The 12,500-nt window shown below is 35.4% G+C and overlaps 1 protein-coding gene across 7 annotated transcripts in view; it reads right to left on the reverse strand.

Annotated features, from left to right (window-relative positions):
- The window catches only part of Usp16-45 (ubiquitin specific protease 16/45), a 363,690-nt gene that overhangs the window by 202,236 nt on the left and 148,954 nt on the right, over window positions 1–12,500 (reverse strand). For 6 of the 7 annotated variants that reach the window (XM_067083793.1, XM_067083791.1, XM_067083792.1 and 3 more), the window contains one exon: window positions 7,312–7,434. In XM_067083793.1, coding sequence (XP_066939894.1) covers window positions 7,312–7,434 — 123 coding nt within the window. Of the gene's footprint in view, window positions 1–6,371; window positions 6,393–7,311; window positions 7,435–12,500 lie in introns of all 7 variants that reach the window. The other variant, XM_067083788.1, reaches the window with a different exon arrangement.

Raw genomic sequence — 12,500 nt, forward strand, 5'->3', positions numbered from 1 at the left:
CAAAGAAGGTCCTGGACAAAGATACTACAAAGCATCCTAAGCACCAAGTACAAGAGGGAGTTGTGATTTGGACTGGAACCCCACTTGAAAATTACAGTCTGCCTGCCTAAAAAAAAGTTACAATGCAATAGTTAGAGAGAAGAGGGACTTTTCTATGGAACATATATATGCATTATTCGCTGAAAATTTGCCCATTCCTGGTATTTTTCACTGAGAAATATTCACTAATTACTGTATTTTCATTTCATTTTCCTGACTAAATGCACTTTTTGTGATGAAACTATTAAAATAATCAGGTAATGCTCAAGTTAAGATATTTCACCTTACGATAATTCGATTTTGCAATGGGGTAAGCAATTAATACCAATACGACAATATTTATAAAATATTTTTAAATTTCGCGTGGGCTCAGGAAGCAGCGTATAGGCAGCAAGAGAGACCAAATTACAATAGACCAGCTTCTTTTCCTCCAACTCTTTATCCCATCTTCTAGTTAAAAAAGTAAAAGAGAATGATAAAAATATTGTTAGTAATGTTATACTCTTGCATAAATGCGTACAGCCATAAACAACCGACTGAGAAACTGTTGCTTTGTTTATCACCGAACTGGATAACAACAGCACTTTTGCTTGTATTTCAATCGCCTTACGGTAATACACAATTACCGTAGGTTATAGTACAAATGACGTTAATTAGAATAGGATTGATATATTTTTATTACATTATACCCTTATTCGGTATGGACAAAAGAGCGGCAAGGAAATACACTGCTAAATTTAAGCTGCAAGTTGTGGCTGAAGCTGAGAAAACAATGTTCAAGCTGATAATGACTATAAATTATTGGCAACATGGATGAAACTTGACCGTAATTAAAATTGGAGAGAAAGTATTTTAATCAAAACTACTGGGCATGAAAGAACACATTACTGCTATTTTTACACCAATAAACAATAAATATGTAAAGCTCGTATTATGACGAGATCAAGTGAAAATAGCGAACAGAATCTTGATTTTTTTACACAAAACAAATGCCCCAAAAGGCCATTGTCATCTATTAACAAAAAAATAGCTAAACTAATTTCACAATGAGACGTATTTAAGTTATATTTCAACTTACAAATACTTTGTACAGTATAGCAAAAACAACCTTGCCCCGTATAAACAAATTATCTAGAGATTCATTTACGCTAACTAGAAGCAAGAAAAGCGCTCTGAACTGAGTTAAATGCGGCGAAATAAACACCGCGTAAACATTTCCAAACCAAAACATTGATTGCTATGATCGCAATTTATAATACAAAAGCAATATAAGAATATATACAATATTATTGGATACAGTGAATTAAGGCATAACATTTTAAAAGATCCATGGAAAAGATGCATATTCATTATGTTGATTTTATAATACATGTGAATATAGAGTACAGTGTAATGTAGGCTACGCTACCATATATGCCTACAATATACCATAGTGTAGGCTAAGCTAATTCTTGTTTCTTATTCAATTTCTCTTTGTATTGAATTATCATAAGCCACTCTGCATGAACCTCCAGAATTAGCTGATATTAATAATCACTATACCATGTATGTACTGTACAGAGTATAGTTTATAGTATAGGCTAGGCTACCATATATGTATACATGGTACCGAATACCCTAGTGCAGGCTAGGCTATATTTGAGATACGTTTTGGTATTTCTTACATTTTTTCCAACAAACGATGGCTTTTTTTTTTTGGAATCTAGCCCCATCGTAAGTAGGATAATACCGGTATGCGCATTTTTAGTTTGTTTTGTATGTGTTTGAACTATCAAAATAGGCAGTTCTAAGTGTTTTTAGAAGGGTTTTAAGTATTTGCGGGTTTTAGCTATTTACTTTAGATGGGGAGGTGAATAATAAGATGCCATTTTTAGATATTTTCATTGACAAATCCAAGAGTTCATTCTCTGTTTACAGGAAACCCACTTTTTCAGGATTAGGTTTGAGTTTTTTGTCACTGTCCAAACATTTTCAAATTAAATGCAATTAAAAGCTTAATCTACAGGGTTTATAATTTATACTCCAATTTCACTTTGTTTCATGAAGAGATGGAATTCTTGGTAAAATTTTTCACAAATAATGGTTATCCAACCAATTTGGCCTTTAAACAAATTAGGCTGTTTTTTGAGTGTTTACAGTCCTAAAATGGCAGTTGCTACAGTTCCTAAACTAGTTTTTAATTGCAAATTGCCTTACATTGGTGTATCAGTTAAGCAACTTGAGAGGGAATTGAAATACTGTTTTGATGGATTTTATCCACATATTAATTTTAAATTCAATTTTCCTAATGATTTTACAATAAAAAGCTTACTACCTTTCAAAGATAAACTGTCTGATTTATTGCGTTCTGGCATTGTTTACTATTATACATTCCCCAACTGCCAATTCGGGTATTTGGGAAGTTCCATAAAGGCGCTCAAAACGAGATACTGCCAGCATGCAGGGATCAGTGACAGGAAAGGTAGAGACTTAGCAGTCAAGCAGCAGTCTTCCATCCGTGAACACTGCAGTAGATGCAATCAGGCAAGACTTAGTATAAGGGATTTTAAAATTGTAGATTCTTGTTCAGTATTGTTTGATTTAAGGATTTTAGAATCTATATATATTCACAAACTTAAGCCACAACTCAACCAAGATCAGTCTTCCTTTCCGTTATCTATAATCTACTGATTTTCTATCCGCTCTCGCTTTCCAGTCATTAGGCTAATTTATCTACTGTGTAATTTTTCTTTTCGTGTTTGTCTTTTTTTTACTGTTTCTTAGTTCCGTGTTTTATTTGATTTTAATTTTATTTTGTCTTTAGTTTGTTTTTCTTAGTTTTATTGGCTATTGTAATTCACTGAATTGTACTAGTTTCAAGTCACTATGTTTTCTTTTCTCAGTAGTGTTTTTTTATGGTAACGTAGTTTATAAAAAATTATTCTCGAGTGTGATCTTTCTTTGATTTTGTATTTTACTAGTATAAGTTTTATGTTTTGGTCTTTTGCCTCTATTTTAGGTCGAAAATGGTTTAGTGTTTTAAAGCCAAAACGTCCCAGTGAAATAAAAATGTTGACTATAACGCTTGTTGGCTGTTCCTGACGAGGATCAGATTCCCTAGGTATCAATCTCTAGCAACTAATTAATGTTATAACCAGTGCAAAGAAAAAATTAATAAAAATAATTAAACAAGAATTCTAAATGGTTCCAAAACTCTAAGAATCACTGGAGTGCTAACCAGTCAGCAAATACACAAAGAACAATTCAGCGAACTACCAAAAACTGAAAGACCACAGGGGCATGCGCTGACCTACATGCATTACCTTTTAATCTCTACAAAGTGGAGCTTGTATGGGATTTGTGCAAGACATGCGAGTAAGCTATGTTAAAGTAAGTGGTTTGTGACAAAACAAAGGTGTTTTTAGCAATACTGTACTAAAGATTAATCAATACAAAGCAATACTTATGAAAGTACCCACCGTATCTTTCTACTTCTAAAGACTACATCAAACACAAAGTTTCTACAACATGAAACATTTTTTCATACAAGTCTGTCAATCATGCTGAGCCCTCATTTGAGGTATGAATATCCCAAGACGTGAATTCTATTGTTCTGCAGAATGAAGAAGCAGAATACCTAAGAAAAACTGCTCATGCACGTGTGGTGACCACAACCCATAAGTAAGAGTAACTATCTTTCATTTTGTTACATACATAAAGTATGTGACCAAGTCTCACTGAACAAGAAGACAGGAAAGGGTAATTTCATCTATGAAAAACAAGTTTGTAAGAAAAATTTTTCAACGCTACTAATTTGTTTCACGTCAAACCCTCTGATCATAAACAACCCAATTTATGAGGTGAAGCAGCATAGAGTGTCAATCTTTACAGAGGTCCAGTGGATCCAACAGAGCATTTAAGGACAGCAGAGATCAGAAAACTGGTGAGTTATTCTCATGGTGCACTGTAGGTCGCTGAATATCCAAAGAATAAAGTAAGCAGTTTGTACTTGCAGTATACATAAGAAAAAAAAATGCAGAGATCAACTAACCATTCAGGAGGGAAGTAAAAGCCCAAACCCTGATGGCCACATCCACTAACAGTACACTTGACCTGACATGATTAACAGTTCCAACAAATACAACCTAATCCACTTAAGCCAAAACACCTTTGTAATCAAAAGAATGGCAAAGGTTGACTCACACCTCCATATATCTATATTCATGATGGTTTAGTTCTCAATATTCCTCATGAAAACTAAGATAGTTCAGGGGGGCCTCATCTATGCTGTCACTCTCTCATTGTCAAACTCATCACCTGAAACACCAGACTGCACCTGAAGGATGACTTACCTCATACCGTAAGACATTTTGTTCCTGGAGACATCTGCTCTGTTGATGTAGTGATAAGAACAGTTTAGTTAAGCATCTTAGCTGCCAAGTCCTCTTGAGGCAGTGCTGGTTGGGGTACACAGAGCGTTAGTGAAATGTTGAAAGCTGTCTAATCTTGGTGATGAAATCAAGAATGAAAGACAAGCTAACTGCAGACCAACTTCTGTTATGTATGACATAGCCAGACAGAGCATGTAATTTAACTCACAAGCCTTGGAGACACAAAGGCTGGCAGTAAAGCAGATTTCATTGAGAGATGAAGCATGAAAACCTCTTGAGTGGCCTATAGGGGACTTGGATTGTCCAGTAGTGAAGACCTTCCTTGTAGTGATGGAAGAGAATTTCAAGTGGCTGGATGTATTCATGTCAATGACCTGTAGTTCCAGCACTTGGGAGAGAGCAGCTCTGTAGCCTTTTATTGCAAGCACCTATAGTTTCTTCTGAAGATGAAGATGGATGAAGTCTGCTATCACAGAAATACAGACAATGGGTGGATTCATATCCCTCTCATCACACCAATGAAAGAACCTGCCCCATTTAGCCTGGAAGAGGTTGATGGCAAGGGTCAGCAGGAACAGTGACCTCTACAGACTTACTCAATACCCTGCATTTTTAAGCTCAGCTTTGACAATTTACAAAAATGTATCTGAATTGTTTCACCGAGCAACTATAATGGCATTAATAATGTCAGAAAATTCAATCACCTAATGACTTTGATATTTACAAAAATGTATCTGAATTGTTTCACCGAGCAACTATAATGGCATTAATAATGTCAGAAAATTCAATCACCTGATGACTTTGAGTATGTAAACACTGCCAGAATGCAAATGGTACATGATCACAATTTTTCATATTTTATAAAACAACATAATAATAAGTGCAATATACAGTAACCAAAGAACAGCAGTTTTATTAAAATTATCAGTATTTTAAATACAGCTGTCGATTGTACTATGTAACTTTTCAAATGAATACTGCAGTGTAACAGCCTAACTGGGGCCAACAGTTCATGTGTACATTTAGCATCTCGTGTATGGTGCAACCCCCTAAAATTTATGTTTCGGAAAGTAATGATATGCAAGTATATGTGGTCAAAACATCAGTTTTCTCACTAAGTGAGACTTGAATGGTATTACATTACATCGATTATATGACCTTCCAACTGACACTGCTCAAAAAAATTGGTTGTTAGACCTTTTCAGTTTTTAGAATTTAAGATAAGGGATTGTAAACCTGTATTCTGTACTTCCAAAATTCTGCATTATGGTGTTCAGTTTTTTCTTTATCTGAGATTTGAAAAGTGTCTGCATGAGCCTACATCAAGTGGTATCAAAATTATATAATACTGCACCATGTATAGCACCAGCCATTTCCATACACTGAGAAACATGGTTGTACATTTTACAACTTATATGTTACCTCATAATCTATTCAAGTTTTTCAGTTTGCTCGTATGTCAACATCAGAATTGTCAAAATCAATTAACTTGAAAAAACAAAGTTTGTTTTTTCAAATGAACGAACTAAATAACTACAATAACAAATATGTTGTACCAACCAGTACTTCAATGCATAACAAAACTTTGATATCAAAATTTTGCTATTCGAAATTAGGATGTACAGTATCTTCAAGGTCAGTGTGTCTCTGAGGTTGAAGCATCTTCAACACTGGGTAATATGATAAGTAAATATTTTCATAATCAAAACACTAAACTTGGAAGAATCTTACACTGATGTGCAAAACCTTGAGGTACAATAAACAATGAAAAGGATAGATGCTGCCTACTTATGGGTTAAATAGATGCATAAACAAACATCAACAAAAACCCTTTGTCACTATGGCCTTCTCATTTACCAAACATCAGAATACACACACCTGGGGGATATTCAGATCTCCAAAACAGGCTCTATATGATAGGTCTGATATGAAAGAAATATTTTTTCATTTAACACTACTTACTTCAGTCTCCCTTCCATGCAACTGTTAAAAGAACATTAACATTAATGGCAACATTCACATTATTATCTAACAAAACTGTTAAGGTCTTAATGAAGCTACCACACTGAAATTATTCCATGCAACACATTAATTAACACTAATTCTCATATTACCATATCATGAAGACACCTTACTTTCTTAATTGTAATAAAAACATAATGTGAACATCAGACAAAAAAACATCAGTGATGATGATCACATACTGTATAGCTTATTGTATTACAGTGTTAATATAGCATTAAAGTTATAATAATACAGAATGGAATAAGGTGCCATAATTTCACAAATAACTGAAAAATATTTACGATGCCTTAACCCCACTACAACAAGAATGCATATCCTACAAACTGAAGAATAATGTGACAATGTTTCTTAGCAAGTACAGGAATGAGTGCATCAAAACAATAATGAAAGGTATAAACTCAAAAGATACTTCCAGTGGGAATAAAACTTGGCTACACTCAGACATCTTACATGACAGAAATGTATGCTGAATCTAAAGACCAAGAGTGGAATGACACATACTGTAACCAATGAGTGAACAGTTTGTTCCTATTGAAAGGAACAAACTGTTCACTCTTCAATAAGGGTTCCTTATTCAAACCACATAAACACAATCATAAAACCCACTGGCAGCAGCTTCAATCTAAGATGGTTTACCTTATACTGCCAAAGAAACAAATATCTAAACATCATATATCTGAACATGCATGCCAAAGAATACAAAGAACTGAAACAAGATTTAATTCTCAGCTGCATGCTGGAAAAATCAAATGCTAATATTTGTCTATATGTATGTGACAATAATTCAAACAAGGTTCTTGAATTATTGAGGAAAACATAAAGAAACTGATAATCCATGATGAGCATTCTCTCAAGAAAAAAAAAATGCTACACTTACCTGTCCAAATAAGTGCCCTGGGTTGAGAATTGCATTTTTACCCACAGAATGCATGTCTTTTAAAAAGACTGCAGTAGCTAGAGTTAGGCTCCCACCTTCTGGTAAGATTAAATCCAGAGGTTGCTAAGGGGATAAAGCAAAGTCATCAATTAATTTACATCAAGCACTGTTAAAGAATGCATGATAATCCAGAAGCAAAACAATACTACTACCCTACAAGTTCAGAAGTAGCACCTCAACTTAAGAGAGACTTCAGGGGTCTGGCTTCTTATAAGTAATAACAGAGTCCATAAGTTACAGGCTCTCTTATAAGTAACAAAGTCCATAAGTAACAGGCTCTCTTATAAGTAACAAAGTCCGTAAGTAACAAAGACCCTATATCAATGATTGCACTTGAATATTTTCTAGATATCTTGCAGCTAACAGCAATTCCACATAGTTCCAAACCTAAACAATCCTGTACTTTACACCTCATTCAATCTAAAGGGTTTATTTAAAAATGTGACATCTAAAATGTTAGCTTAGCAAAATATAATCTTTATATCACAGCTAATAATTACAAAAGTCCACTAAGTTGAGGTGTTACTATACATATGCATACATATACATATATATATAAAATAACAATTAGCAAAACTAACTTTGTTCAAAACTAAAATTTTGTATAAACCAAAACTAGTTTAAATTTGATAACAAAATTTAGAAAAAAAATAAATGCATCCTTGTGGGTGCCAACTACAGCCCTAACTACCAATTCATATCTATATTTTTATGAAACTTAATCCTTGCAAAATAATTCCTTACATGATAGATTTATACATAAAAATACATATACAATATATCAATGATTTGTTATCACTGAATAAAAGGGGTATATTATTCAATATATTCAATATATCCTAGAGTACTAGAAGTTGCCAATACTAATAATGACTCTTATAAAACAGGATCTTTTTTAGATATCAAATGTTAAAATTATTACCAATAAATTTCTAACTAAAGTTTATGATAAAAAGAGCAATTTTAATTTTTAAATACTAGGATTCCCTCCTTTTTACTTGAATACACTACTTAACATGACTTATGAAGTCATCACAGTTCTGTAGGATTTGCAAATGCTTGAATGAATAGTGGTTTTAAATATAACTGTCAATTATTTGTAAACTAACAGTTAACTGTAGTTTCCTAAATGGGTGATTACAAAACTATTTAATTAATTTGAGTATAAGCAGTCTTGTACTATCAGTATATATACAGTTATTTCAATGTTCAGCGAGATTGTCTGATTAATTTTACTGTATATAATAGACCTAATTTTACTGTTCTTTTACAAATAGTGCAAATACAGTATATGTACTGCATGTATTTATCAATTATATTCTACAACTGCTTTAACTACTGTATCATAGCCAATACTATAATTACATACAATACAATTTGCATCCCTAAGCTTACAATATTATAGACGATAAGATAATGGTAGTTAACCATATATATAACTAATATTTTTATATAAGTTATAATTCATTGTCAATATAATATATATTATATATAGTAGATACAAAATTATTTATATAATTTATTATTTCAGGTGCAGTTAAGCAAAGCTTGCCACCTGCATTTACCCTAAGGGTAGTGGGAGTAAACACAATGTTTTATTGCTTAAAATTTTTGTTCCTGTCAAATTTCATATTACCTTAGTTTACCATATTAAAACTATTTACTTTACTTTCTTTATTCTTCATTTAACTATCCTTTTTTATATACTGTATACTAGTATATACATATTACTTCACTTAAATTAGCTGCTTGACCTCTCAAGAGCACAACATCACTTGACATGTCATCACATATCCCTCTGTTCATCACACTGGAATAGTTGAGACAAATTTGGTCGTCAGTACAATAATGTATGACAGTAAGTGCATGGGTGGGTAAGTATTCATGGTTTTGTAAAATTTTGTGCTAATGGTAGAAACGCTTACATCATTACATTTTTTCACTTTTGAGTGGCTCATTGAGATATATGCCATGATAAAATCATAAAAATTTCTAATGGTTACTTTTGAAAAGATTCGAAGCACTTTGCAACAAAGAACGCTTTACTACATTGTCCAGTTGTACTACAGTTATTTGTGTTCAGAGCAGTTGCTGAGTGGACGTATGTCACGTTGCTTTTCCCTCAACAACGTGCGATTTTATCACATCCTCAGAACGGAACCCCAGCTGATAACCGGGGACTACCTGTAATATCAAAGATGCCCTTGCCACAGAACGGCAATACATAAAGGACATATTGCATGATTCCAAACAGGAATTTAAAGAAATCAAGTCAGTGATGTACACTCCAAAGTGTAAAAGTACTGCATCCTGCAACAGAAAAGGGAGAGTGGAAACAAATTCTGACCAAACAAGGTCCATGGTTGGAATTCCAACTGGAACCAACAAAATGGCCAGTTCGGATTGCAAAGCTTCAGATCAAAACATAACAGTGGGTTCAATATTCTCCCCTGATGATACTGATAATCCTTGGTGAGATGCTTCAATGTGTATTTTCTCTCCTGATGGTAAGTATCTATTAATGAAAGAAAACCCATGATCAAAGTTGTACATGTGGAGTTTAGAGACAGGGCAGCATTCCCTAATACAGAATGGCACCTGACACAATCTTTGCCAGACATGGATCTAAACTCCCATTGTGAATAAAACCCAACTTGCTCACAAAGTACCCCCAGCCTTCTGTCCCTTCACTTTTAAAATAATTAACCATGTGAAGACAAACTTTCAGAATTATGTAGTAACTAGAAAACAGGAGCCAATGACAGAACTAAAACCATTCACCACAGTCCTCCAGGTTTTGCAAAATTCCACCAAGGAATGGGCAACACTTCAACTCCCTTTTGAAAGGAAAAAGCTCCCCTTGGATGTAGCTACTCAGCAATTTGGGACCCCTATGAGAAGAATCTCAGATGAGACAGCTTTGTTGGAACTCCATGCTAGGACTCTTCTCCTTAGTATCTTAACCTCTTCCACCTTGCTAGAAGTTGCCACCAAACGGCTAAAAGTGGCTAAAAGTCCTATAAGAATCCTATGGGAAGCATTCTATGATTTTTTTAGACTGGTGCTTAAAAGCAGGAATGGAAACATTGGAAGGCTTCAACAAGTCACTTCCCAAAGTGACTGCTTTATTACAGTCTAACCCCTTCTGTAAGGACCTGCCTGAGCATTCTGTTGTAACTCAAGTCAACGAGCAAGCACGCCAACAAAAATGTAGTGTAGCTTCTGGGAAAAGGAGAAATCAGGAAGCAAAAACTCAAAATTTCCCTTTACCCAATTCAAAAAAAGACTCCTTTTGATAAAAAATCATATAAGCCTGCAGTCACCTCCAAAAGTTTTCCTCATAAACAGGTAGGTGGTCAGAAGGGACAAACCCCTTCAAAAGGACAGCAACAGCCACATCAGCAAGGACATCCTTTTCACATGGTCCAAAACTGTCTTACAAAGGAAAAGGAAAAGCAACCTGGAATGCCCATCAAGGGAAAAGGTAGAGGAAGAGGGGGGATATCAATAGGAACTGTTTGGTCGAGGGTCGGCTTCAAAGACACCTCAGGGAATGGAAGTCTTTTCCTTGGGGATACAACATTGTTCTCAACGGGCTGGGGTGGAAATGGTCTCATCCCCCCCCCCCCTATAAAAGGGTTCTTTCAAGAACCAGACCCCTCTCTGAAAGATTATGTGCAGAAGGCCCTGTTAAAAGATGCCATTGAGAAACATGCGTATATTCGCTACCAAGCATGTCTCTTCAGTGTTCCCAAAAAGGATTCTTCCAAACAAAGAGTGATCTTCATCCTATCAACATTGGACAGTTTCTATAGATCTGAAAGACGCATACTAGCACGTCACTATTGCCGCTCCCTTCCACCTCTTCCTAGGGTTCTGGCTAGGGAAAGATACATACAGGTTCAAAGTTATGCCTTTTGGGTTAAACACTGCCCCAAAAAGTTTTACAAAATTAGCAACAGTAGTTGTCCGGGAACTCAAGAAAGAAGGAATACAGCTAATAGCTTACCTAGACGATTGGTTAATCTGGGGGGCCACGAGAAAAGAGTGCTTGAAAAACCTAAGAGCAGTGGTCAACAGACTCAAGTCAAAAGGTTTTATAATAAATTGGAAAAAATCCCACCTCACAGATGCTTTCAGTGGCTGTGACTGAGTTGGGATACTCTTTAGGGATTCTTGTCTATCCTCATCAAAACTCAGAACAGAATAAGGAAAAACCTCAAAAGGTTCCTGGCACAGCCAGAGTTTCCAGACAGCAATTAGAATGCATGATGGGTCTGCTGCATTTTGCATCAGTAATAGATCCAATACTCAGATTTACAACTGAAAAACATGAACAAATTTTGGCTATCACACGCAAGAACAAAGATGCGAGACCATGCGAGACCAATCTCACCAAAAGAATCAGAAAGTTGGGGAGGTACTTTGGCCTTGGACCTGGAAGGAATCTCTGGTAAAACAGGTCACCCTAACTCCTCCATCTGTAAGGGTGACAATACACATAGAGGCCTCATTGACAGGTTGGGGAGGACATTGGGAGGATCATCAGGTGGGAGGGAGGTGGTCAGCTACTCTGAGGAAGCATCATATCAATTTCCTGGAACTGATGGCTTTCTTTTTGTCTCAAAAAACTCAAACCTCCAGAAGAGACACATACTCTGTTGGTTCTAGGCAACATGACTGGAATGTCCTGCATCAAGAGATCAGGATCACATTCACCTCCTCTCAACATGGTAATGCTAGCCATCCTTTGGATGGCACAAGTAAAGAAGTGGCACCACAATAAGCTGTAGAAATGGAATGGAATATAAAACTTATGCCAAAGGCCAAATGCTACGACCTATGAGGTCATTCAGTGCTGAAAGGGAAATTGAGAGTAAAAAGGCTTTAAATGTGTAACAGGAAGAAAACCTTGCAGTTGCACAATGAATCAACTGCCAAGAGAGGTGGAAAGTAAGATGGAAGAAAGAGAATATGAATGGGGGTACAGAAGAAGGAATGAAAGGAGTTGCAGCTAATAGTCAAACAGATACTGTCAAGAGCCACAAGATGCAGTGCACCGCTTGAGGTGCACTGACGGGTTACCCCCTTCTGGGGTGCTAATGTTAAAATACCCAACAAAAAGAATA

This window comes from Macrobrachium rosenbergii, chromosome 41 (genome assembly GCF_040412425.1).
Source record: "Macrobrachium rosenbergii isolate ZJJX-2024 chromosome 41, ASM4041242v1, whole genome shotgun sequence".
In the NCBI taxonomy this organism is placed as follows: domain Eukaryota; kingdom Metazoa; phylum Arthropoda; class Malacostraca; order Decapoda; family Palaemonidae; genus Macrobrachium; species Macrobrachium rosenbergii.